A 24,879-nucleotide genomic window follows, 5' to 3' on the forward strand; every position below is an offset into this window, starting at 1 on the left:
TGAAACAAAAGTAAGTCTGTTTGTGCATGCAAGTAAAATGCACAAATTTATTCATGCAATTTTGATGTAAATAAACGTGTGCTTAGTAAAGGAGTACTAAGCTAACGAAATCCACATATGGATATTTTTTTTTTCCTTTTCTTAAATGGCAGAGGATTGACATTCCTAAAATAATTCAAAAATAAGTCTTTAAGCCTACAACTCTTGGATATTGTTTTGAACACAAGTATACGGAAAATTTACGTTACAATTCTTTTGAACACAAAGTATCAAAATGTCCCAAGCGTGTATATATGATTAGCGGAACAATCTCTTACCAATCTGAACCATCAGGAAAAGGTTTCAGAGCATCCTGCTTCCTGTTGACATAAAATTCCACAATTGCTAACATTCTAGGAAGCTTATCAGGATGGTAATTAACATGAACGATTACTGGCTTCAACTTGCTCAGATTAGCGTCTTTCCTCACAGTTTTGAAGAGGACCTTGCTATTCATGAAAAGATAGAAATCCATAGTTCTCCTGGAAGCATGAAGCCCCTCATACCCAGGATGAGAAGGGAAGAAGAGTTCCTCATTGAAAACTGCCTGGTCCCAAGCCTGCTCCCTGGACAGTCGATTGGCCACACGATCCAACAGCTCAATTGAAGGAATTGTCGGTCTAATGTAGAAGAAACCAGAGTTATAAACCCACATACGCATTGTATGCGCATATCGAGCCCAGCCCATTCCTGGCTCATCAAAGACGTCGTTATAGCCATAAGCAGTCCTATTGTCATGACCATCAGTCATCGACTCTACATCTGAATCACGGTACAGATAAAAAAAAGGGTTTTGCAAGTACACAATATCAACATCCGACAGAAGAACACTATATCCCAGCTGCAAAAACTCCCTCAAAATACGAAATTTCAACCCAGAGACAGCATGGTTCCCTCCAGTCCTCGCAACTGAATCAATGACTTTATCGGGGTCTCTCTTATAAACTGGAACATCTTTTGATTCACAGTACTTTGCAACTTCTTCATCCAAAGCAACAACCAGATAATTGGATATGCCCACTCTCTTAATATTAGTGAACCATACCTCCAACATTTGCTTCACATTTGAATTTGCAAGTGCAACTATAAGCTCTCTATTAACAGCTACTTTCTCCAAAATCTTTGCTAATCTTGGATTCACAGATTCATCAGGAAGAACACTAGGGTTGGTTCTTAAGCCTTTGACAGTACCAAAAGGCCCTGCTTTCTTCTGATCACCTAACACAAGAACCTGTTTTTCTGCCTGATCTTTCCTTTGTTCCGCCAACCGAATCTTTTCAGTCAATTCCCTAACCTGCTTCTTCAACTTGGCATTTTTCTCAGAAGCCGCCACAAACTCTGATTTCAACAGGTTGATCCGTTCAGATGATTCACACATGGTAGAACCAACCTAGTACACAAATGACCAAAAATATAAATATCATCATGTTGACCCTCAAAATTACACATTAAACTATGTTGATCTGTTCTAAGATTAGATATTGCAATTCAGAACTCCAGAGAAGCTATATGTATGGCAATTAAAGGATCACAAGAAGCCCACAATCATGTTAACTGAGTATGCATAAATGGTAGTCGTCTCATGTCAAAGGTTTACAAAAATGCCCAAATGGGGAATGAAAGCGCTTGAAAGCATACATCAAAATTCAAATCAAACTAACTTCTCAGTATGCCTAGCATATAATCTGATTTGACCAAAAAAAAGGATAGCATACAATCTGAATTCCATCATTGGGACAGAGTATACACACAAATTAATTGCATTTACTGGGTTTCAATCAAAAGTCAATCCACCAAAATCTCAAGTCAACGGGCTTCATTTGTCATCAAATTGAAAAATCCCAATCACCAATCATCCATTCATAGAAAATGCTCAAAATTGCAAGCACTCAGCAATCACTCAAACAGAGAACTAGAAAAATAAGAAAAGTAAGTAAACAAAGAACAACCCAAATTTAAAAAAAAGATTAAGAACAACCTGAGCAATGGATTTGACGAAGCGGTGATTGAGAATAGGGGCCGGATTGGAAATAAAAACAAAGCCATTGGGGAAGCACAAGGCGAAGACACAGCCGAGAAGGACTCCGATTGCTATGGCAACGCCGACCCTCGATTTGCAGAAAGACTGCGCTTTCTCTCGGCGACCCACCATGCCTATTTCCTTCACAGCAATGCTTGAGTCTTCACACAGAGAGAGAGAGAGAGAGAGAAGCAGAGAGCGGAAGCTGGTACTTGCCAACTTCAGACAATGGTTGACTAGAGCAATGAAGAAGGTATATGGGTTTTAAAATATTAATATTTTGGTTTATTATTCTAATTTATCCTGATTATAGTTAAATTTCAAGGGGCCGGTAAATGCAACAGTCTCCTTGAATTTACATTTACATTTAGAGAATAATAATAATAATGTGATGAAATTTAAATTTATTTATAATAAAATAGACTATTATTACTAAAATAAATTATCATTAGCATCACAAAATGCTCATTAGTTTTTTTTATTTAAAAAAAAACTTAGCAGCATTTGTAGTCATCGAACAATTTGATTCTTTAAATCGGAAGGTTCAAATTTTGACATTCAAATTTTTTTAGGCCAAAAGTTATTTTTAGTCTATGCAGTTTGGCACTTCAACCACTTTTGACCCTGTAATTTCAATTCGTCAATTTTGCCATTGTAGTTTCGTATTTGAAGCAATTCAAGGACATGTTAGTATTTTTGTCAATTTATTTAATGATGTAAGGGGCAATTTCGTAAATCCAAAACCCTTGAGGCCCTGTTTGGTTCACGAAACGAATATGAAGGGAAATCATTTCCCATGTCATTTCTTAAGGGATGGGAAATGAAAGATTACTTTCCCATGTTTGGTAATACTAGGAAAATAACCGGGAGATATCACTTTATTTCATTTCTCATGTTTGTTCGAGTAGGAATGGAAAACAAAGTTTGATAAATTTTCAATTATAACCATATTGAATGAAATAAAAAAAGAATGTATTTTAATGATATATTGTAATTCTAAATTGTTAACGGGGACAAAATGATCATGAAAAATATTTATTTAATATTGGCTTATTTTCCTAAACTTTTCTATGAGGAGGGAAAACAAAACCCAAGTTGGAAGGATGACTTTACTTTCCCTCTTACTTTCCCATGGGCCAAGCAATGGTTTCCTATGCATGGACTTACCAAACATGAGAAAACAATTAATTTCTCATCCCCAAGTCTCCTTTCCCATAAACCAAACGGAGCTTGAGAGTAAAAGCTTGTTTGAAATTCTCCCCATTTCATATCAGGGCTCGAAATTCAATCACTACTCCCAATTTTTGAAGAACCCTAAACCCAAATGACCAATTTCAAGTCCTAATATGAAATTTGGAGAGTTTCAAACGAGCTTTTATGCTCAAGGATTTTGGGTTGACGAAATTGCACCTTGTGCCGTCAAAGAAATTGACAAGAATACTAACTTGTCCTTAAATTGCTACAAATACGAAACTATAAAGTCAAAATTGATGGAATTGAAACTACATAGTCAGAAGTGGTTGAAGTGCCAAACTACAAAAACCAAAATGACTTTTACCCTTTTTTTTATGTCATCCTCAAACACTGTTGGTCATTGTTGGTCAATGGTTTTCCCATACGCAAACCTTTGTGAAATCAAATTGGATGTTAAACGAGGTGAAGAGTAAAATTAATGCCAAGAATAATGGTCAAAGATCACTTCTTGAATGAGAACTTGGGTTCCACAAGCAACTAGAAACAAAAAATATGTGTATTATGTACAAGATCTATTGAGACCCAAAAAGAAAAAAGTTTCAACACCTTAACTACCAGATCTATGAAACATGTATTTCTGGTCACGGAAACTGGTGAATGCTCTACTCATCTTTTTCTGATTCAGAGTCCTGAGTTTGTTTTGCAGGGTCTTCGATCGCCGGACTTGCTTGCCTTTTCCCGGGGGGCACAACACCCTTAACCACCCCACTTGCTGATTCAAGAGAAAAGGGAAGAAAACAAAATATAAGTAGGTAATCTTATAAAATAATTTGTGAAATTTTCTTGTTAACAATACCACATGTATCATATTAGATATATAACACTAACATACGTAAATAGTCCAAATCGTTCCCATCCATACCTGCTGCCAAAACCTTCATGAAAAGCACCCTCGCAAACTGTAAATCTCCTTGGTGTGAACTAATGAATTTACTCTGCAAGTTCAGAATCTATTAGCCCTCAAGAATGTGCAACCATATACAAGCCTCAGCAGCACTCAGAAGTGGACAAGAAAAGTTAATGTAAACATGAGGTCTCAATGAGTGGCATGATGATGCAGAATACCATTCGACAATAAATTTTACCATATCTACAATAATTTCAGCAAATAGCAAGGCTGGTTGAACAAACACTTACGTCATAAGAATATCAAAGAAGTAATTACCATTTGACCATATATAAAATCCACAGCTTGATCAAGTCGGGCTTGATGCCTCAGAAAGAACGGACGCAGAAGGCTTGTATACAGATGCTTTGCCCCCTGTTAAACAGCAAGCAGTTAGTCAAGCTCTTTAAGAGCTCACTTAAGTGTACTTTTTGGAGTATTTTCTAAACCTTCATAGAATCAGAAAAACTGAACATACACGATGCACTTAGTTTTTGAAGTGAAACAGAAAAAAGAAAAAGAAGCACTGGTAAAGAATGTAAGTTTTCTCAAACTAAAACCAATACCACTAACAAAGAAATCAATTGCAAGCAGGAATAGTAAAAGCAATTTAGCCGTGCTTACATTTGAGGATGGAAGTTGTAACCAAACAAGAAATGCAAACTTCACATGGTAGTAGAGCGGAAACCTGATGAAATGACGCAAAGAGCCTTCATCAGATTACAATAACTCATTCAGGGAAGCAGTAAAACAAAATTTTAAACTTGAAACTACCGCTTACTAGATTAGCAACACTTGTGATATTGTTAAACACAACTATAATTCCAGAAATATGAAGACAAATGCAACAAAAACTGTGCTTATTTAGGATTGTAAATGAGAATGCAACAGTCTAATCTATTCAAACAAATCATACGTAATGTTTCCATAGATGTCATTATTCAAACCAACCTTCCATCAAGAGTTGGACCAACTCCTTCAAAGTCATCTAGCAAGAAGAAGAATATTGACAAACACAAATGCACCCCGAGAGGAAATAGAATAGGGGAGAAAGAAAGAGAGGGAGAAGAGGAGAAAACAGAGAAGAGAAGAAGGAAAAACAAAGCGGGTGGTAATCTGATTTAAATTTCAAATTAAGGTCTGTCATTAGAGTTATGCCATAGTCTAATTTATTGAGGTCAACGGAAATCAACTCAAATCACATTCCCTAATCACATCAATTCCCATTGAATACCTCCATATCTCCATCAAATACTTAGAACAAGGGAAATATCTAACCCCTAAAGAGAGATCACAACTTTCCATTAAATGAAAGACCTTAAGGTTAGGCTTCAAACTCTATTTTCTCAAAGGCTATGGTTCCCACGGTCTGTTTTGTATAAGAGTACTTTTATATTCATATATGAAAATTGAAGAAGAATCATGTTATATGGAAAACTTTACCAGGACAGAATCTTGTCTGAAAATACTTCTGCAATACTGAAAGATCCATAAGCTGCAAGTAGCAAAAAAAAAGTCAACACTAAAAAAGAACAAGAAAACCCTGGACAATGCAATTATAATGCGGACTTCTACAATAGGTTGCCGCCAGCAACTAGAACTGGGGAAAGACCCAAATACCAAAACAAGGAACTCACTGATCTGCACCAGTTTAACACATACATGCGTTAATAAAATCCTCTCTAGTAGTCGTGCATTTTTCTGCCAATCTTGTACCTTAAGCATCTCAAAGTTAGGTATCTAATGGAATGTGGCGTTCTTCGCCACAACATTTCTTGCTTTGTACTTTTTCTCCTCCATATATTGTCTAATAAGAAGATGATCCCTATGGGGGTTTTCCCTAAAATTTCTTTCTACAGGCTATCTTAGGAGGGTAGAAAAAGAATTCAATTTAAGGGAATAAACCACCTACCCAGAAATTCTTTGTGTATGCGATATTAATCTCATAAAGGAACAATTAAAAACATGCCTCCAGTCAATTCATTGAAAACACATTAACAATCCATTAGAGAGTATCTAAATTTCTCAAAAATATCCCAATATTGATCTCATAGTAGTCTTACAAAGGAACTAACAATAGTGGTAAGGATCAAAGATAGTGTATTCGGAAGAAAACAAAATTAGAAACGGGATTTCTGACCTGCCCAATAAAGGAGCCACCTTTGTTGCTCTGCTTGATCCTTATTCTCAATAGCTTTAAACGTTGAGTAAACGGGTAAAGCAATCCCCACAGAGCAGCTGCACAAACCATTATTCAACATTTGCTTATCTCAACAAAATACACTACTTAATTTGCTAACCAAGTATAGAAACAGTGAAAGAACTATAAACTCTGAAACCTAAAAAGGAATTAACAAAGCAATAAAAACCCAAAAAAGAGAAAAAGAAAAAAGTTTACCAGGCAGTCCGGACGAGCACGTTGGAACCAAGAGGGCAAAGCAGTACGCGCAACCCGACCTGCACTAAGCAACGACGCTTTACAATTTAACAAGTAAAACATTTTATGGCGGAAAAATATGGTTCGTTGTTGAAAGGAACAAGATCAAATACACTAGAGAGAGAGAGATCGCTGACCTCGCCTGGGAAAGCCATGAAACAGAGTGATACAGAAAATAAAAATAAAAACTACACTATTTGTAAGAGGGTTCTTTGAATATTAATAACAAGAGAATTTGTTCGTTGGCCTTCTTTTTCAGTTTTTCATGATTTTTATTATTTTTATTTTTACGTTGGAGCGGATATTTCTTTTTTCTTTTTTTCTTAGGGGATGGGGGAGCGGATAGTTAATTGGATAAACCGTAATTATATTCCATTTATGCACGGAAAATACTTTCCTCCCTTTCCTCGTAACATTTTTGCTAATGGCAATATGATATGTTTGTAGAAGTTTTTCTTTTGTGTTTTTTATGAATTATTTTTGCATACGTGTCAAACTGTAATTGGCAGGAAGAAAGCAAGATCTTTTGCCGAAATGGAGTATAACTAGGGTTTATATCAACAACCTTTTGTGCATTAGAGAGAGAGCATTTTGGCTCACCCTACTTAATTGCCTAGAATTACCACCACATTAGTGATTGTGGTATATATATCTTGTTGTGCAAAAACACTCCAAGACCTTGTTATTGATGAACTATGTAATCGACATACACAAAACCACTTGAGAATAAACTGGCTGTGTTGAGATGATGAAATTCAAATTATGACCCTCAATGGGTGCTCAAGATATCTGATATAATTCTTCAGCCAATAAGGCTAAGGTAAAATTTATAGCCTCTGTTCTTGGGTGAGTTTTGTCACCAGAAATAAATATATGAACTCCATTTTCCACGTATAACCAACTGCAACCAGCAGCCTTCTTGGCCTCCTTTCCTTTCATCTTCTTCCGTATTCTGCAAACCTCATCCCAATTTCCTTCTGCAGCATATAAATTAGCCAACTGTACATACCGATCACCAATGTCTCCTTCAAGTTTTAATAGCCTCTCCTCTGCCTCTCTAGCAAGTATGGTATTTCCATTTACCCTACAAGCATTCAAGAATGCCCCCCATATGATGGTGTCTGATTCTATAGGAATCTTTCTCATCAATTCTTTTGCCTTGTCAAGTTGGTTAGCCCTCCCGTACAAATCAATCATACAAGCATAGTGCTCAATTTCGGGCAATACATTGTAATCCTTTTTCATGGAGTAGAAGAACTGCTCACCCAATTCCACCAAACAAGAGTGTCGACAAGCTGATAGAATTGCTAAAAAGGTGACTACATCAGGTTTAATACCTCGCTCCAACATTTCATTGAAGATCTGGATAGCTTTATTTTCATGCCCATGGTGAGCATAACCAGCTAACATCACATTGTAAAGGATTATATCCCTGTCAGAGCCTCTCTTGAAAAGTTTTTCTGCGTAGGTAATACTCCCAGATTTTGAGTACATATCAACCAAAGCACTAAACAACTTCTTATCCACTTCGATCCTGCTCCTTAAGATGTACGCATGAATCTGCTTTCCAGGATCCAGGGCAGCTTTTATTGCGCAGGCACCAAGAACACTGATGAGAATTGCAGCATCAGGAACTATTGATTCCTTCGCCCTAAACTCACTTAAAAGTTCAAATACAGCTTCACATTTCTGTGATTTGAGATATCCAGAAAACAAAGCTGTCCATACAACAGTGTTCTTTTCAGCCAATGAATCAAAAAGTCTCCGTGCTTCTACTAGGTTACCATGAAAGGCATGGCCCATAATCATTGACGTGACCGAGAAGGAATTTTCAAACCCCATTGCTGCGTGAACTGACTTTGCATACTTCATATTGCCACACTTACAGTAGACATCAACAATTCCACCGAGTACAAATGAATTCGAAGTCATCCCATTCTTCAACACCCAAGCATGGAGTTCCTTTCCATGTTTGCAGCTCCTCAGGCCTGAGCAAGCACTTAAAACACTGGCAAAAGTGTGCTCATTCCGCCTAAATCCATTCTCCGCCATACGGACAAACACATTGAGTGCTTCTTCTTCAAAACCATTCTGGGCATACCCTGCAATCAATGTGTTCCAAGACACAATATCATTCAGCTCCGGTTCTGTCCAAAATAGATTAACTGCCTCTTCCAATTTTGCTTCTCTGCAACAAGCTGCCACCATTGCATTCTTCGAAACCAAGTCAACCACCCCTCTATGTCCACTAAAAACCTGCCACGCTTCTTGAAAATATCCACACTTAGAATACATATCAATAAGTGAGCTCACCGCGAACCCACTTGAATCATTGGCAGTTTTCACCATAAACGAATGCAACTCCCTTCCATAAGACACCACTTCTAACTTTGCAGTCAAGTTCAGCATAGTTGTGAGACTAATCTCATCAATTCTAATCCCACAATCCAGTGAATTCATTTCACTGAATAGCTCAAGCGCACAATCCTCATACCCGTCTGCGCTGACGTAACCAGATAACAGTGAATTATAAGTGACCAAATCCTTGTACGAAGCAGAGTCAAATAACTGGCGGGCTCGCTTCAAGTTTTGTGCTTTTATGTGAGCGGATATAATGGCATTCCAAGAGAAAACGTTTCGTTGGGGCATTTCGTCGAACAGTTTCTGGGCTTCTCGAAAAAGGCCATTTCTGGAATACAAGTGTATGAGTTGATTGGAAGTGAAAATGGTTAGCGGAAAACCGGCTTTTATGGCTTGAACGTGATATATAAGACCATCTTTTAGAAATTGCATTTATATACAAGTTGCTTATCCCTGTCCCTCTGCTTTGATGGCGTTTTCTGAACCAGAAAATATTATACAGAAAAGTTTAACTGCGTATTTTGAATTGAAGGTGCCAAACCAATCGACTCAAACGACATCAACAATGACGTCGTTAGGGGAGTGCATGAGTGCTATCTGCTATGAACCAAAACGAAGTCGTCTGTTCCTTTTTCTTTTTTTCATTATTTAAATTTTTTATTCAATAATATTTGAAAAACACATATACAATATGTGAATTTTACTTTATTACTTAATAGTTTATAAAAATTAAAAAAAAATGGTGCATTAAACATGAAGAATATGCATGTACATGAATAGTATGTGTATGAAAAATAGAAGTATTAGAAAAAAAAAAGTACATACGTATGTGTATAATACGCAAATTTACTAACTAGAGCCAAGATTCATATTATTTTCATATTTCTTTTTCTTCCGTATGAAGTATTATTATTATTATTATTATTATTATTATTTTGGTGATGCAGGCCAAAACCAATATTATTTTCATATAGAATTTTTGTAGAAATGTCACTTGAACTTATACTTCATTTTCACTTAAATAAAAATTTGAGAGAAATGTCACTTTAATTTTCAAAATCCATGATTTGTCATCTAATTTTAACACCATCCAATTTTCCATCCATTTTTATGGATATTTTAGTCTTTCCATTTTCAAGGAAAAAAAAAAAGAGAAAAAAGAGAGCTCTCTCTACTTTTCTCCCCCACCCCAACCCAACTCGCCCCCAAAGCACATCGCACATGACCCCCCATCACCCCTCTCTCTCTCTCTCTCTCTCTCTCTCTCTCTCTGAGTATGTATAAAAATTTATGGTGTTCATTGAGCATGTCTGAAATTTGCAAATACCTGATTTAAAACTACTTAAGCTTCCCACCAAAAATCCAATCCCTTTCTTGTCTTCATGGTTTCATTAACTTATGTCACTGTGTTTATGTTGAAGAATCTAAAGTTTGCTTGGTCACCATTTGTTATGTAGGCTAGTGAATTGTTGGTTTGGTAGTTGTCCTTCCACAAATTTTCAATATTCAAATGGAAAAATACCAAAAAGAAAAAAAAAAAAAAAAAAAGGTGGGCTGAGGGAATTTGTGTGTGGAGGGTTGGTGTTCCATGGTAGAGAGAGGAGGAAGGGGGAATGGAGGAAGGGGCTATGAAGAGGGAAGGAGGAATGGATTTCAAGGCGGGCGAGGTTGGTTGGAGCCGCCGGTGGGGCACAGGGGATGGGGGAAGGTAAGAATTTTTTTTCTTTCCAATTTTAATTGTTTAAAAGATATACATTTTATATATAATGATTTTTCCATTTTTCAAAATACCATTGAAAATGAAAAGACTAAAATACCCTTAAAATGGATGGAAAACTGGTTAGTGTTAAAGTTAGATGACAAATCAATTTTGAAAAATTAAGATGACATTTTTCTTTAAATTGACAAATTGAAACTAATGTATAAATTCAGATAACATTTCTACAAAAATCCCTTTTCATATTTCCATAGATAACAAATAAAGAAATATCTAAAAATGGAAATTGGTACCATGTTAAACGGTTCATTGAAATTTCATTTTGGTATAATGGTAAGATTGCTATACAGTTAAAATGGTAAGTATATTCTTGTTGTGCAGTGAAATTTCATGTACAGTTCATTGAAATTTCCAATTACTCAGACAAGCATAAGCCTTACTCCTTCATCCAACTCTGACAATAGTCAACAACTTCACAATATCTTGAATCAGATCAGATAATGAAATGATGTCTCCTTGACAACATTAATGGATGAAGAACATTAGCAGAAAACAAATATTGGCATGGTTCCTCAAGTGAATGTTTCCCTCTGATTTACAACAATCTAACTGATTCAGCTACAACAATCTAACCATTCAGCTTGATTTGCAGTTCCATGGTTTTACGGCATTGATTGATGGAACACAACTTTGGCAGCCAAGTATACCGATCTTGCGTCATCTGCAAGGAAAATAATTGCACAACAATCAACATATAGAGCCTTGCATCAAGTAATGGAATCTCTTTCATTCATGTAAAACCACCAGAAGTTACAATGGTTTTGCCTATACAGAAAGGCAATAATATTCATGAAAATGAATTAGACAGGATGCCCCTCAGAAATGGGTTCACAAATATTTTATTTTCCAACTTGTTAACATGAGACGAATAAAGCTGTGTGTGTGTGTGTGTGTGGTAACTGGGTTTACTAATTACCATTCTGTGTCATCTCAAGCATCACATTTTCGAGTACAAGATATTTCAGTGATTTAACAATACCTTGAAATTCTGCCATTAGGCCATCTTAGTTGTCTAATGCTCTGCAGTAATCACGTACACCAAATGGTATGGGGAAAATATGAACACTCATGCAATTTCATACACACTTTATTTAATTTTTACGCAAAATATACTACCAGATGGGGTTAAGTAGGATACCTAGCTATATGCAAAATACACGTTTGAACTCGTACCTGCAATTGCAGCCAAATTAAATACAGAAGGCACGTTGGTCTCTGCCTCAACTGCAGCTTTGGAAGCTGCAATACCAACTGCCAGACTTTGCACGACATCTAAACCTGCACAAATAGAAGCAATAGTTCCCCCAACCAAGCAATCACCAGCCCCTGTAAGCCTCACCACTGATGCAGGAAGTGCAGGAAAATGCACAGCAAAGAGAAAAGAGCTTCTCTCAGAATCCGGAGGACTCGAGAACAGATTTGAAGGACAACTTGCAGTCATGGTATTAAATAATTCTCCATTGGAAGCATACTGTTTGATTCCCTCACAACCAATCCTCATGAAGCTTGGCCCTCCTCTAGAGCATAAGAACACACCATCTGAACCAACTGTCACAACAACTATTTTAATACCCTTCTCTAGTAAAACCCAGACTGCAGATTTTAGCATATGGAACAAGGTTTCTGTTGAACATTTCTTTCTGCTATTGTTCCTTTCAATTGGACGATACACATTTCCACCAGACAAATTATTTGCCATGGCAACAAGTTCATCTTCATTGGGTGAAGCAAAAGTTACCTGTACATTTAGTTGCAAATGAGGATAAAAAAGAAACCCTGGAAATATAAAGACTACATCAGGGTCAAGCACATAACTGTTTATTAGTTACCCTTAAATAGTTTTTTCTTTAAATAGTAGTGCAATTTTTTATTAAAGATGGCAAGGGGTTGAACCCAAGTAACTTACAAACAACAACATGATTATACAATGAGATCCATCTCTGTAAAATTTTATTATGTATTAGTTCCCGTACATGTCAAGGGAGGCCGTAAGGTAACCAGTTCTTTTTTTTCCATGCCCCCTCATCCCCAGGCAGAAAAAGATACCAAAAAAAGGATAAGCACTCGTAGATACTCATCAACTACAACTATAATCATAAAAAGGGCATAACCTGTTCTACGAGTGACCTGGATCTAACATTTAAGAAGAATTAATAGCAAAGTGGACATAAGAGCAAAAGGATAACACTCACATACTTGACAACTGAACTGATTCTTCTAGATTTTGCTACTGATACAGGTTCAAACCACACCGGAATTTCGCATTCTGCAGCCACTGAAATGAACCCAAATAAGAGAAAATAGAATTGAGAATTGAGTAAAAGATACTGAGAGAGGGAGAGAGGGAGATCTAAAGTAAAATGTAATAAATACACTGGCAAGAAGCTTTTAGCGCAGAAAGATTCAGGTTTGCATCAATCATCAACACTGGAGCAGAGCGTATATTATATTTGAACTGCTGGATCCACTCAGGTGTTAGAAATTTTTCCTGTTCCAGGGTCATCATGTAAGCATTAAATGTTCTGAACTTGCCATTCTTAACTTAAGCTTTGTTTATGTTTTCAATTTAACCACTCTCATAAATAAACAAATTTCTCTTATTGAACTTGAACTTACGATAGCTTCTACACTTGCAACAGCAGCAGCCAACTCCCCACTAACATCAAGTACATTGCACACAACAGGAGTCTCAATGTTTTGGTGCTTCCAAATCCCTAATCCAAAACCATCATAACATATTAATACACGAGTACGAATTGTGCTGAGATGCTTTAATAATTTCAAGATAAAGGAAAAAGGACTCAATTTTGATTTTAAATTATCCCCGACAGACACACTGAAAGATAAGTCAAACTGACTAAATTCTTGTTGTAAATAGAATATCTAAAACCTTATTGCAATCTGGAGTTATAACTATAATCAAAAGTCACCGTAGGTGAAAGGTAAATTGCAAACATAATAGATGACCTTCAGTAGATAGCCCAGAAGACTTCCAGTGCTCCAACAATAAGTTTCCTAATGAAAAAGAAAATGTGTAACTTGTCAGTTTCACAAGTCATATGTGCTGTACAAAAAAATGTGATTATGTTGCAAACACAATTCAGATAAAAACAGTCAAAGCCTAGTGAATAAGCCTGAGATGTTTTGAGATTCATGTGTTAAGATTCAAATAAATTAATTTTGGAGATATGGTTATCAATCGTAACATCAGATTTGGACTACGGAGTGATTACAATGAGCACTCCAATTTGGAGTATGTTCATATTGCTACTTAAATCACTGGAAGCCTGGCATCCCAACATTACGATATATCAAAAAAATTATATAAAAAAGTATCCCAGCCCCACAAGCATTACTTGATATTTTCCAACTAAGCATCCAAACAATTCTTATCAATTTCACAAAGTACTATCGATGATGAAACCTGCATGGCTCTTGTGGTTGTGGAGGTTGGAAAGCAGTACTTGTAATAATAAACAAAAAAAAGGTCAGAAGACCACCTGGCATGTCAAGCCCCAAGGCACTAATCATGAATGGCTTTGCTCCTAGCTTTGATATGCATTCAGCAACATTCCTTGCTACCCCTCCTAGTACATAGCTGACCTGAGCAGATGATTCCCATGGATAAGCACACGCAAATAAATATCTAATAAAAGAACAATCTTTTCCAATATATACCCCTGCTGAAAGATTCTTTCTGTGTAGCAGTGAAAACCAATTTTTCATCATTTCAAACATAAACTTCAAGGTACAATTACTTAAACTTAGCCCTTGGTGGCAGGGGCGGTCCTATACCTAAGGCAAGGTAGGCTACTGCCTACCCCAAAATTTTCAAAAATTAAAAAATACCCATATAAAATAGGCTAACCCATGTGAAACATACATACCAATGCCCACCAAAAAGTAAGCCATATGTTATGTATGCATAACCTAAAATTTCTCCTCTTTAATTATCTTCTCTTTAATTATCTCCTCTTTGATTTTTGGAATTTTGTTGAGATGTTTGATTTGATATTGGTATTGTTGAGATGTTTTGATTTGTTGTTGGTATGTTAATGTTTGATTAAAGGCATTGATGTTATTATGATAATTTATTTGATTTTTTGTTGGGATGTTGGATTAAATAGGTTATCTTTTGTTATGTCAGATCACAATTCGAATCCCAAGAAAATAAAGAATTTGTTGGAAATTTTTTTTTAAAGAAAAAGAATATATATTTTTTTTCGCTATACTTTTATTTATGTATAGAGATGCATTTGAGGATAAGGCTCATTATGTCCTCATACTAGGTGTATATTTTTATATTTATTAATGAGATTTACTCATAACCTCGAGTTTTTAATGTGAATTTCGCCCAGTTGGATTTCAAATCCTGGATCCGCCACTGCTTGGTGGTGACAGAATTTGAAACGTCAAAATACAGCAAATCAATATCCAATAAAAGAAGAAGAAAAATAATCCCAACTTGCAGCCCTGCTGAAGACTCTGTATTAGCAGTGAGAACCAAATCTTCATCATCTCAAAGCATGAACTTCAAGGTAAAATTCTGAAAACTAGGCAATTGGGGGTACTACAATTTGAAGTCTCAAAATACTCAATCAAACTCACATGAAAATTACCATTTTCCATCTGGGCATAATTCATTAGCCATTTTATATTCTAAACTAAGGGAATTGGAGCAGCAGAACTTTTCCAGAAGCTTGAAATTGTTTAGCAAAGTGGAATCTAAAATACCAAAATGAATTAACTTACCAGACACAAAGAGTACAATTACAACGTTGGACATACAATTCCAATTCACCTAAAAGAAAAACTTTATATGAAAAGTTTCATTCAAACAAAAATTTTGTGGGGGAAGAAAACTAAACTTACCTTACCTGGAGTAGTGGTTCTGGGATTTGCAGGGATAGAAGGTGTGGCATGAATGTCCAACACCATTCCTCCTATTACCACAGGCTCTGCCTCCTCACTCTTCACTTGCCCATTACTTAATAACAGCACCTTGCAGTAGTTAAAAACTCAAACTTTATCAAATACAACATCTTTTCTTTTTCCACCAAGCTTCTCAGTACATAGTGCAAAAGATAACCCAACAAAAAATTAAAGAAGAAAAATGGAAAAAGGTTGTGGAGGAATCAATCTCACCTGCTGCAGACCGTGATTAGCTTGAGGTGGTAATACAAGGTGACGAGAAATACAATCCAATCGCCACCTTGCACTCTTCTCCATTGTCGTCGTCTGGGTTTACAAGTACAGCTTCTGAATCTTGCTCTCAGTCAGACTTCACGGAGACATGATTGTTCTTGGGCTCTTATCAAAATCCTACTGGATATTTAGTTGAAGCCCATAAGGTTGATAATGGCCTTGACCAGATTGGGCTGAACTGTGTTTATATGTATGGGCTAAGTTTGCCGTTGTTCGAGTCTTGAGCGTGGATCATCGCGCACACACAAATTTGATCACTGCACTCCTCCATAGAATCTAAATTTTTTCCCAACTTTTCAATTTTGACCCTTTCATTGATGTTTCTGAAAACTTCATAAGTAGTAATAAAAAATTTCAAAAATGTCAAAAATAAAATTGTCATTGTTGACCTCATCTCATACATCTTCGTCGAGTATAGTGAGTAAATTTTTTAGCGTGAATGGTAGGGCTCATTATTCTTTGACAACATGTCATAGGGTTTATTTGGAACTGTTGTTTTAGGAAATATTTCTACTCATAAGCATCTTTATTATTAAAACGTTAAATTTTTTTTTATATAAAAAATCCAAGTGCTTTTTAGAGAAACATATACTATGTGAAGCAAGTGCTATGACTCAAAAGCACTTTTAAATATTTCTGTCAAACGTTATCAAAACGTTTTTGACTGTCATAAAGCGTTTTTAAGAGTTTCATAATCACTTCTAAACAGGAAATTAGATGTATAATTAGTTAGGCCACGTATTGTAAGAAATGAGCTTATCATGATAGTTAGAGGACCCAAATTGGAATCACATGCCCTCCAATACTCAAAAGAATAAAGGTAAAAAAAAATAGCTCGTGAGTCATCGGCCTCAAGTCAAGGGTATGATGAGGCAAAATCTGAAGTCATAATATTAGGCACATGTGTTGTGAGAACAAGTAAAGTAATATAAACAAAAGTAAAAAAAGTTGGTCGTTAATCCCTTTGAGAACAAGTAAAGTAATATAAACAAAAGTAAAAAAAGTTGGTCGTTAATCCCTTTTTGAAATTGTCCAAATACACAATCCAGAAGGCCTCCTCTCTTTCTCCTCCATTTGAGACAATAACAGTAGTAAACACTTATCAGTTCGCCAGTTATCCACATTGACCACCGTGAACATAATTGCCTGCCCCGTGCTTATCCAACCGCCCACCTTAGCCTAACCTTCTTTTCTGCCCACCTTGTAAACAGTGCATGCATGCATTTCCACTTGGTTCACTTCTTTATATTCTTACCCTGTTAAGAAATTTTGGTTCGTAATTAAGAAAATAGTGCTGTTATTTTCACTTATTTGACTTATTTCTCACTCACCTTATCTTTCTACCTACAATATAAATTTTAAAAAATATCATCCTATTTTTCCACCACTAATATTCTTAAAATACCCTTTTAATTATTACCTCATTTCCTTTCTCCTTTTATTCTCTCTACTCATGTCTTCTCTCTCTCTCTCTCTCTCCAAAGACTATAAATCTAATGAACTTTGCAGTAAAAAATATAAAACACCCATGCAAAACACATGGGAATGTCGAAGAGTACAAAGCCAAACAGATAAGGGAAAAACAACAGTACTCGCCCAATTCACGTGTCTCACGCTCAAATTTGTTAAAAGTCCAAGTTCAATCATCATCATGTGCTACTGTTTATCTAGTTATGACAGTGGCACATGAAGTCCAAAATTCGACAGACCTTGTTTCTCTTTCTTTTTCCTTAAGTCCTTTTAAGTCATTTTATAATATGGTTAAATTTGTTTTTAAAAGTTTAAAGATAAGGTGGGTGGAAATAGAGCACTTTTAAGAAAATTTGAGAAGATCTTCTTCATGCCCCTATTTAGGACGGTCTTCCACTTATCTTGATAAGTATGTGGGGAGTTTTATTAGACACTCATCTTTCTTAATACAATTACTAATTGTATACTAACCATTAACCTAAAAAAAGCCTGAATCATGAGCAGGGACATTCCTACGTCCACCCGAGTGACTTGATATTTTATAATCCAATATTAATACTCAGTTCATCAAAGCACACCTCCACACACCCCATCCTGTGATCCCACCCACATAAAATTTTTTTTTTCTTTAGTTAATTAATATTTATTACTCAGCCTTTTTCAAAAAACACACATTTCTAGAGAACATACTTTACTTTTTTTGTCCCCAAAAAAAAAAAAAAACTTTACCTTTTCTAGTTTACATAAAATGCCAATTCTTTTTTCTTTATTTTCCTTATAAATTTTGGCTACTTCTTCTCATTTTTATTTTCCAAGTTGGCTTGGATGGATTAAAATGGTTCAGTTTTTTTTTTCTTCTTCTTTTATAATGGATAATAAATGCTTTCAATTCTTTTCATTTCATGGAGAAGTTTATCATGTAATTGCTAATTGACCTTAAAATTCATATTTCACTAAAATTCACTCGTACAGTCAAGTTTTCTAAGTTTGTATATAAGATAAATTTAGCCCATGCTATTTTCAAATTCTTTGTCCGTCCTTGATCATGAGATCGAAGATATATAAAACCTCGAAACTCTTAGCTTATAACTTCTCACCCACCAAATTATTATTTTGAGTACATTCACTTAACAAAATAAAAGAATCAAAGTACCAAGGCACCAACCCAACCCATGAAGTCCATTTACTCAAGCGGAATACCATCTTTGATGAATTTTGAAATGATAAAGTGGGGTTCTGCCGAATTTTTTTTGCAAACTTCAGTATGATGCTATTGAAAACCATTAACATTTTCAGTTTGGGTAGAGGTATCGTGTAACTTGGTTAGCAAACTTAAATGTATTCTCCAATGTTCGGTTTTGGTGTATCAAACAAAAGCACAAACAACTGGATTTATAAACCGTAAAAACTTCAACAAAACTGAAGAATTTTGAATTCATGTACTTCACTTGGAGGCTCAAATATAGGATTTAAAGTCCCATTTATAAAAAATAACATTTACTTTCATCAACTTGTGAGTGTAAGGGAGCTAATGGTAGGGCTATGGCTTATTAAAAGTGGGATTTCGAGATGGATTGTCAACAAATAAGTTTGGATTTAAAAACAACTTGGTCTTCAATAGTAGTCATTTTATGTTATATTAATTTTTTAGGGGTCAACCTGCCAACCCGCTAAAATACCTGTTTATTAAATGGGTTGTGTTAACCTATGTAATACCTGCCAACCTGCTAAAAAATGAAAGGAAATGGAGACTTCAGCACACACATAAGGGGTTTCTAACCCCTACCACTTTCATTCCTCTCCAACACCTTATCCACCATACTATAGACAACGTTGTGATTATATGCTACACTATTTGATATTTATAATGTTTCTACAAGCTGTTTTTTTTAAAAGAACTAGAATTTCACATGTCTTTCTTTTTTCTTTTCGTTCTTTTCTAGAAAACATGAGTGTGTAGCTCGAGGTGCAAAAACAGGGAGAAAAAAAATCAGAAATGGGTGTCATAATAATGGATGTCTATAAAAGGAAACAAGGGGAGAAAAAAAATCACAACTCAAAAAACAAAAAAACTATCTTGACCAATTTTCTTCCTTCCCATTTCTCTCAATCTAAACCTATCTCCTCAAACTCAAAAATAAAATGGCCTCTTCATTCCTATTTTCTATCGATCTAAACCTAGCTCCTCTAACATAGGCAGAGGGGCAAAGGGCTGCACCAGTGTGGACGCCCTACTTTGCTTCCTCACGAGGACCAGTTATCGTAAACGACTCATTACTTCTTGACAATGATGTTGCCATTGGAGATGTGAGGAGTTTGGTGGCTCTCAGGGATGTGCGCGTGCTGGGAACAAAGGATGATAACAAGGTGGCGAGTGATGCCATGACACTTAGCGTGCAAAGTGCCGTGTCAGTGGAAAATGTGGGTCATCGCCTCATTGTGAAATCTCATGAGGTGCAAGTGCTAAGAGCTCAGTTGGTTGTAGAGTGGAATTTGGTTGAAGATTGTTAACGTGTTATAAAGAGTTTGAAGAGGGAAAAGGCAAAGATGACGGAGGAGAATCGACATCAGCTTGAAATATTGCAGGAAGAGAATCAAAAGCTGTCAAAGATGGTAGATTATTACTCTCAAGACATGCAAAAGTAGCTGGAGGCCCTAGATCGACCGGGTAAACGCAAGCAACGAGATCATGACACAAGTTATGCTCAAGCTAAAGGTGTGATCTTTGGGAGCTCAAGTGATGAGCCCCAAGAAGCTGTGCATGAAAACCCAAGAGAAGAGGTTCAGAGGGCCAAACTAAAGGCTCCTATTGTGGAATCAGGAAGCGCCCCATGATGTTGTTATTGTTGTTGTTGTTGTTTTTAAAAAAAAAAATTATTATTATTATTTTTAAATTAATGTAGTCCCATGTTTCCTCTTTTTATTATTATTATTTATTTATAATAATGTGAAAATAAATATTTTAATTTTAATTTTAACGACATAAATTAATGTGCTAATCATCCAACTATAAATACCCCTAAGTGTACAAATCTATTGGAAACTAAGAATGAGTAAACATGTTATTAAACAGGTAACTATAAATACCTGACACGACACGACCCATTGTCATGCTTAGTCCCAAGTTTGAGTCCTAGCATTCGTGTAATGTGTATGAGTTCAGTATATTATCGCCCCTCTTAATAGGAAAAGTCTTTAAAAAAATAATATATATACAGAGAGTTTTCATTGAGGGTTTATTTAAGGGATACCCTTATAGGGCCCACTCTGCATTGTATTTCACTAATCCAAATATCTAATTTTTTGATAATCATTCAAAGATCGCCTCTACAAAAAAAAATCACTTAAATCCGATATAATTTGACCACTCAATTAAGTTATTGAAATTTTAGTACTTTTTTGAAGCACCGTATTCATTGATTTTGTAGGACACAATTGGATGTCGAAACGGTTTCCAATTTGTCTAAATTGTTGAAAAAAAATTCGTACGGGACCCTAAAGGGTGTCCCTTAATAGAATGAGACTGTATATATATTTTAGGGGATGCCTTCAATAAATTTAGGGGTGACAATAAATTTTTTCAAATTCTTCTTCCTCTTCTTTTTGTTACTATATCATTACTACTAGTACATCATATATCAATCCTTTTATCATAGTCAAGCCCTGTGTCTTTAAAGAAGACCATTAATTTCAACTAAGAACTAAATGCATATAGGTATGTACTTCAATGATGCTGATGGTGATCCCAATTTGATTATGATATATGCACAAAATTAATTTCAACAATGACAGGCATTGCAATAAAGGTTGGAAAGGATTGGTGGCTTGTTCAGTAGCTAGATATGATGAAGCATATGAAAAAAGTACTGATTTTTCTTTGGTGGTAGACCAAGCATGCTGGTTAATTATGATGAAGATATGTCCTTTCTCTCTTTAAAATTAGTCACACACCACATTAATGTAATCCCTTGGCAATTATAAAATGGAGAACACAAAGATTGTGGCCTACAATCTTCTAATTAATTCATCCTAAATTCCAAGTAATTAAGTCAAATTGACTTGGAGTTTCTGGTCGAAAAGTCTTCAAGGAAAAATCTGGCATCCATGTGAGTACGGAGTCTTTGAACGCATATTGTGCTCCAAGTAATTAAGCTGAGGGCACGCTTGCCAGAGCTTCACACGCCGTTGCCCAAGAAAAAAACAGGTCAGTACATGTTTTTCCAATCTGTAGTCCAAAGTATAATGTGAATACAATTTTAGATATGGTTGTATTGATGGACTTGACTTTTCAGAGGCTAATTAATCCTTATCCAATATAATGGTAAGTTGGTAACCCAGAAATCAGATTAAGCTGCTTATTATCTGGAAGAGTTATGATTTGGCCAAATTCATGCCCCTACTCAACATAGTGACAGATAATGTAGATATGAAAAAAACTACCAAAAAAGAAACTCCAAACAGATGAACTTTTTAAGATTCCAATGCTTCAAGATATATAAAAAAATAAGGCAGCCAAGGAGAAGGAGAAGTTCTTGCAGGTTCCCTGGTCAAGATCTTTCATCACATGCATTATTTGGTGCAATATGGTCCACAGAGAGAATGAGAGAGTCCAAGTCGTGAACCACTAGGAGTTGAAAATTTTTAGAGCATGCTGCCCTGTGTGTATCCACAACGTTCTAATTTGGAATTTAGTTTGAAGGGCACATCAATTTGAGAATAGAAATTGAAAAAAGAATCTATTGCAAGACAAATGTGAGGTGGTGAGATTTGCAGCTATCAGTTTCAAGCAAATTGCTATCAACTCATTGTAGTGATTTGGCCTTTGGGCGGCACATATTGGTTATTAGCCAGTTTCCTAATTGTGGAGGAGAGTGAGTTTGAACTTTCTGTTAGTCTTAAACAACTAGCTAGAGAAACTCAATTGTAAAACCTACATGAGTGAATGAGACATACCATTTCTGGGAATTGTGGATATGTTCTCGTTATATTGTTGGCGTGTTCTCACTATGTTGTCGGTATGTATGGATGTCGATCTACTCTGCTTGTAAGGGAAATCTCTCACTTCACCGTAGCTGAAGTTGGGTAATCGACAACATATATGAACATTCCAACAAGATAATCCAAGCATTTTGACAATGATCACCATTCATATGAAGATCATGTCAGCATCCATATATATATATATATATGTTTGAGAATCGCATATATATATATATATATATCAAACTCTATGGCCTATATTGCATGATTTGTGCAGTGAGACGACAATTGATTTAACAAAAATTCGTTGAGCTGAATAAAAACTCTGGAGGGATTTCAATAGGCAACACTAGGAGGCAACTGAAAATTGGTGAACTAAACAGACACCACACATATACGTAATTAGGATGCAATTAGATCACGTAACCCAAAAGCACTTATCAAATGCGGAAAACCTTAATTCTGAAATATGATAAATTAGTGCCTCACTTATTGCTAATTAGTGGAGACAGTCAACAATTTTAAAGTCCTAAAAGTAACGTTTCCTATTTGGATTGTGAGATAAACTCTCAGCAAAATATTAGTGTCACTCACTGACGCGCACTTAAATTAGTGTCACTCACTGATGCGCTTATTAAGTGAGTCTACGATTCTTTGTTTAAGTATTGTTATTATCGTTATTATTGATATTCCATTTTTCCTTTTTGCAAGATCATTAATCCATCGCGAAAAATTTCTACCTTTTATTGACTCAGGCTGAAAGATGTCCTGATAAGAAAATAACAGCTCCATATATACGCCAAAAATTTCTAAACAAATTAATATGAAAAGCAGCATTTTTCCAACTATATATGCACGGGCAAAATAGTGGTTAGTTCTCAAAGGACACCCCATTGAAGGTCACTAAGTTTTCTCATGTTTGTGTAAGAGTTATGCATTGCACATTGTCCCATCCCATCTCATCCATGATAATTATTATTTTATATATATGTTTCATATATGACCTAAAATTCGTTAAATTTTAGTTATTTTAATGATCATCCAACTCTCTCTTTCGTTGTCGTATATGTTGTTTTTCAAGTGCATGTTAGAATATAACATAACAATTTTTTTTTTTTTTTTTTTAAGGTATATTGCTTTGATGTTGCTCTGTCTTTCGTGTGTTTTGAAGTATTAATTTATGAACTTTCAAAAGATTGAGGGACTAACATTTCTCCCTTTGAATTAAAGGGCAGTCCAAATCAATGATCCCAAAATACATGCAAGTCGGCAATTATGAAACGAAAGCAAGTGGCTCTTCATTTCTCTTCCGCAAAGTTCCCAAAGTAAAATTTAAGGCTGAGATTAAGAATTCAATGCACGTGTGTTGGACCGACCTACACGTGGACCCTAACCCTAATAAAATTAAAGACCAAAAGAAAAAGCACGTGGTCCCATGTTTGGAAAAGATGCTTAGCTCTTTCCCAAACGCGTCTAAGCAGAGCACCAGGAGTAGCCAAGTACACCTCTCCAATCACTACCTTTCCTAATTTCCTTGACCATATTGCCCCTGGATTTTGGTGAGTGGTAGGCGTAACTGCCAAAAACTGCTAGAATTCAAATGATTTTAATCCATTATGGTCACTTAATTTGACAAAAGAGTTCCCTTCCCGGATGGTTGTTTAAGACATAAAGCAAAAGGAGATAGGGACTTGCATTTGGTACACATTAATTTATCTATTTCTGACAGCTAAGTTTTTTTTTTTTTTTTTGGGGAGCTACTTATTCATTGTTATAACTCTTGTGTTGTTCCTGTGTGTTTTACTGTTATTGAAGGGGGATGAGATAAGTTAATTAACTTATGCTTGAAGACAGAAAATTTAGATGTGGGCTACATTTTCTGACAGCTGAGTTTTGTTATTATAAACTGTTAATTCGTTACGATGTTTGATTGTTTTATAATATCAACTAGCTTTTAGTCTAGTGGTATTTGTCTTCATTTGGTTGGACTCACATGAATGGCGAGGATGATATATATTTGTGATGAGTTCGATATCTAGTTAATCGCAGTATTGTCTTGTTGTGGATGTATTGGCTTGTTGTAAATTGTTGTAGGTGTATTGACCTGTTGTAAAAGTATCTTGTAATTCTCCTATCGTTTGTATAAAAATAAAAAATAATAATGTTATTAGTAGGATCTCTTGTTTGGAGAGAGAGTATTTTTTTACATATCCACTTAAAATTAATTAAGACCAAGTTGTAATGCAAGACAAACCTACTAACCAACCATAAGCTCCGGTAAAATAAAAATTCACTTTATTCAAATGCTATAGAAAACCAAATGGAAAACCCACTAACTCAATAAAGATATTCATGGTAAACTAAAACACGAAATGGAAGAAAAGATATGCAACTAGAGATATTTAAATTCCTACTTGAAGATATAGATATGGCACAGCCATGCATATGAT

The 24,879-nt window shown here is 35.5% G+C and overlaps 4 protein-coding genes and 1 pseudogene across 5 annotated transcripts; 1 reads left to right on the plus strand and 4 right to left on the minus strand.

Annotated features, from left to right (window-relative positions):
• Nucleotides 1–102: 102 nt before the first annotated feature.
• Nucleotides 103–2,300, minus strand: LOC103335554 (arabinosyltransferase RRA2-like). Its single transcript, XM_008238571.3, has 2 exons — nucleotides 2,018–2,300; nucleotides 103–1,429 (listed from the first exon to the last, which is right to left on the minus strand). Exons 1-2 carry the CDS (start codon nucleotides 2,189–2,191, stop codon nucleotides 314–316), a joined length of 1,290 nt encoding a protein of 429 aa, XP_008236793.1. The 5' UTR covers nucleotides 2,192–2,300; the 3' UTR covers nucleotides 103–313.
• Nucleotides 2,301–3,741: 1,441 nt separating this feature from the next.
• Nucleotides 3,742–6,928, minus strand: LOC107881408 (HVA22-like protein k). The gene is made up of 8 exons (XM_016795124.2): nucleotides 6,774–6,928; nucleotides 6,598–6,656; nucleotides 6,340–6,437; nucleotides 5,643–5,694; nucleotides 4,824–4,887; nucleotides 4,479–4,574; nucleotides 4,176–4,248; nucleotides 3,742–4,025 (listed from the first exon to the last, which is right to left on the minus strand). Exons 1-8 carry the CDS (start codon nucleotides 6,789–6,791, stop codon nucleotides 3,916–3,918), a joined length of 570 nt encoding a protein of 189 aa, XP_016650610.2. The 5' UTR covers nucleotides 6,792–6,928; the 3' UTR covers nucleotides 3,742–3,915.
• Nucleotides 6,929–7,160: 232 nt separating this feature from the next.
• Nucleotides 7,161–9,559, minus strand: LOC107881352 (LOW protein: PPR containing-like protein). The gene has a single exon (XM_016794979.2). The coding sequence runs from the start codon at nucleotides 9,427–9,429 to the stop codon at nucleotides 7,417–7,419; it is 2,013 nt and encodes a 670-aa protein (XP_016650465.2). The 5' UTR covers nucleotides 9,430–9,559; the 3' UTR covers nucleotides 7,161–7,416.
• A 1,500-nt stretch (nucleotides 9,560–11,059) lies between these two features.
• Nucleotides 11,060–16,085, minus strand: LOC103335578 (pfkB-like carbohydrate kinase family protein). Of its 2 annotated transcripts, none has more exons than XM_016794856.2 (9): nucleotides 15,920–16,085; nucleotides 15,647–15,775; nucleotides 14,275–14,377; nucleotides 13,742–13,789; nucleotides 13,391–13,488; nucleotides 13,148–13,262; nucleotides 12,967–13,049; nucleotides 11,948–12,512; nucleotides 11,060–11,435 (listed from the first exon to the last, which is right to left on the minus strand). In XM_016794856.2, exons 1-9 carry the CDS (start codon nucleotides 16,001–16,003, stop codon nucleotides 11,377–11,379), a joined length of 1,284 nt encoding a protein of 427 aa, XP_016650342.2. In that variant the 5' UTR covers nucleotides 16,004–16,085; the 3' UTR covers nucleotides 11,060–11,376. The 2 variants fall into 2 exon arrangements, with proteins under 2 accessions (XP_016650342.2, XP_088910152.1); XM_089054026.1 differs by having other exon boundaries at nucleotides 15,652–15,775; nucleotides 15,920–16,081.
• A 3,360-nt stretch (nucleotides 16,086–19,445) lies between these two features.
• Nucleotides 19,446–20,347, plus strand: LOC148916281 (uncharacterized; annotated as a pseudogene).
• The last annotated feature ends 4,532 nt before the right edge of the window (nucleotides 20,348–24,879 follow it).

Source organism: Prunus mume, linkage group LG6, assembly GCF_029339155.1.
Source record: "Prunus mume cultivar Tortuosa linkage group LG6, ASM2933915v1, whole genome shotgun sequence".
NCBI lineage: Eukaryota > Viridiplantae > Streptophyta > Magnoliopsida > Rosales > Rosaceae > Prunus > Prunus mume.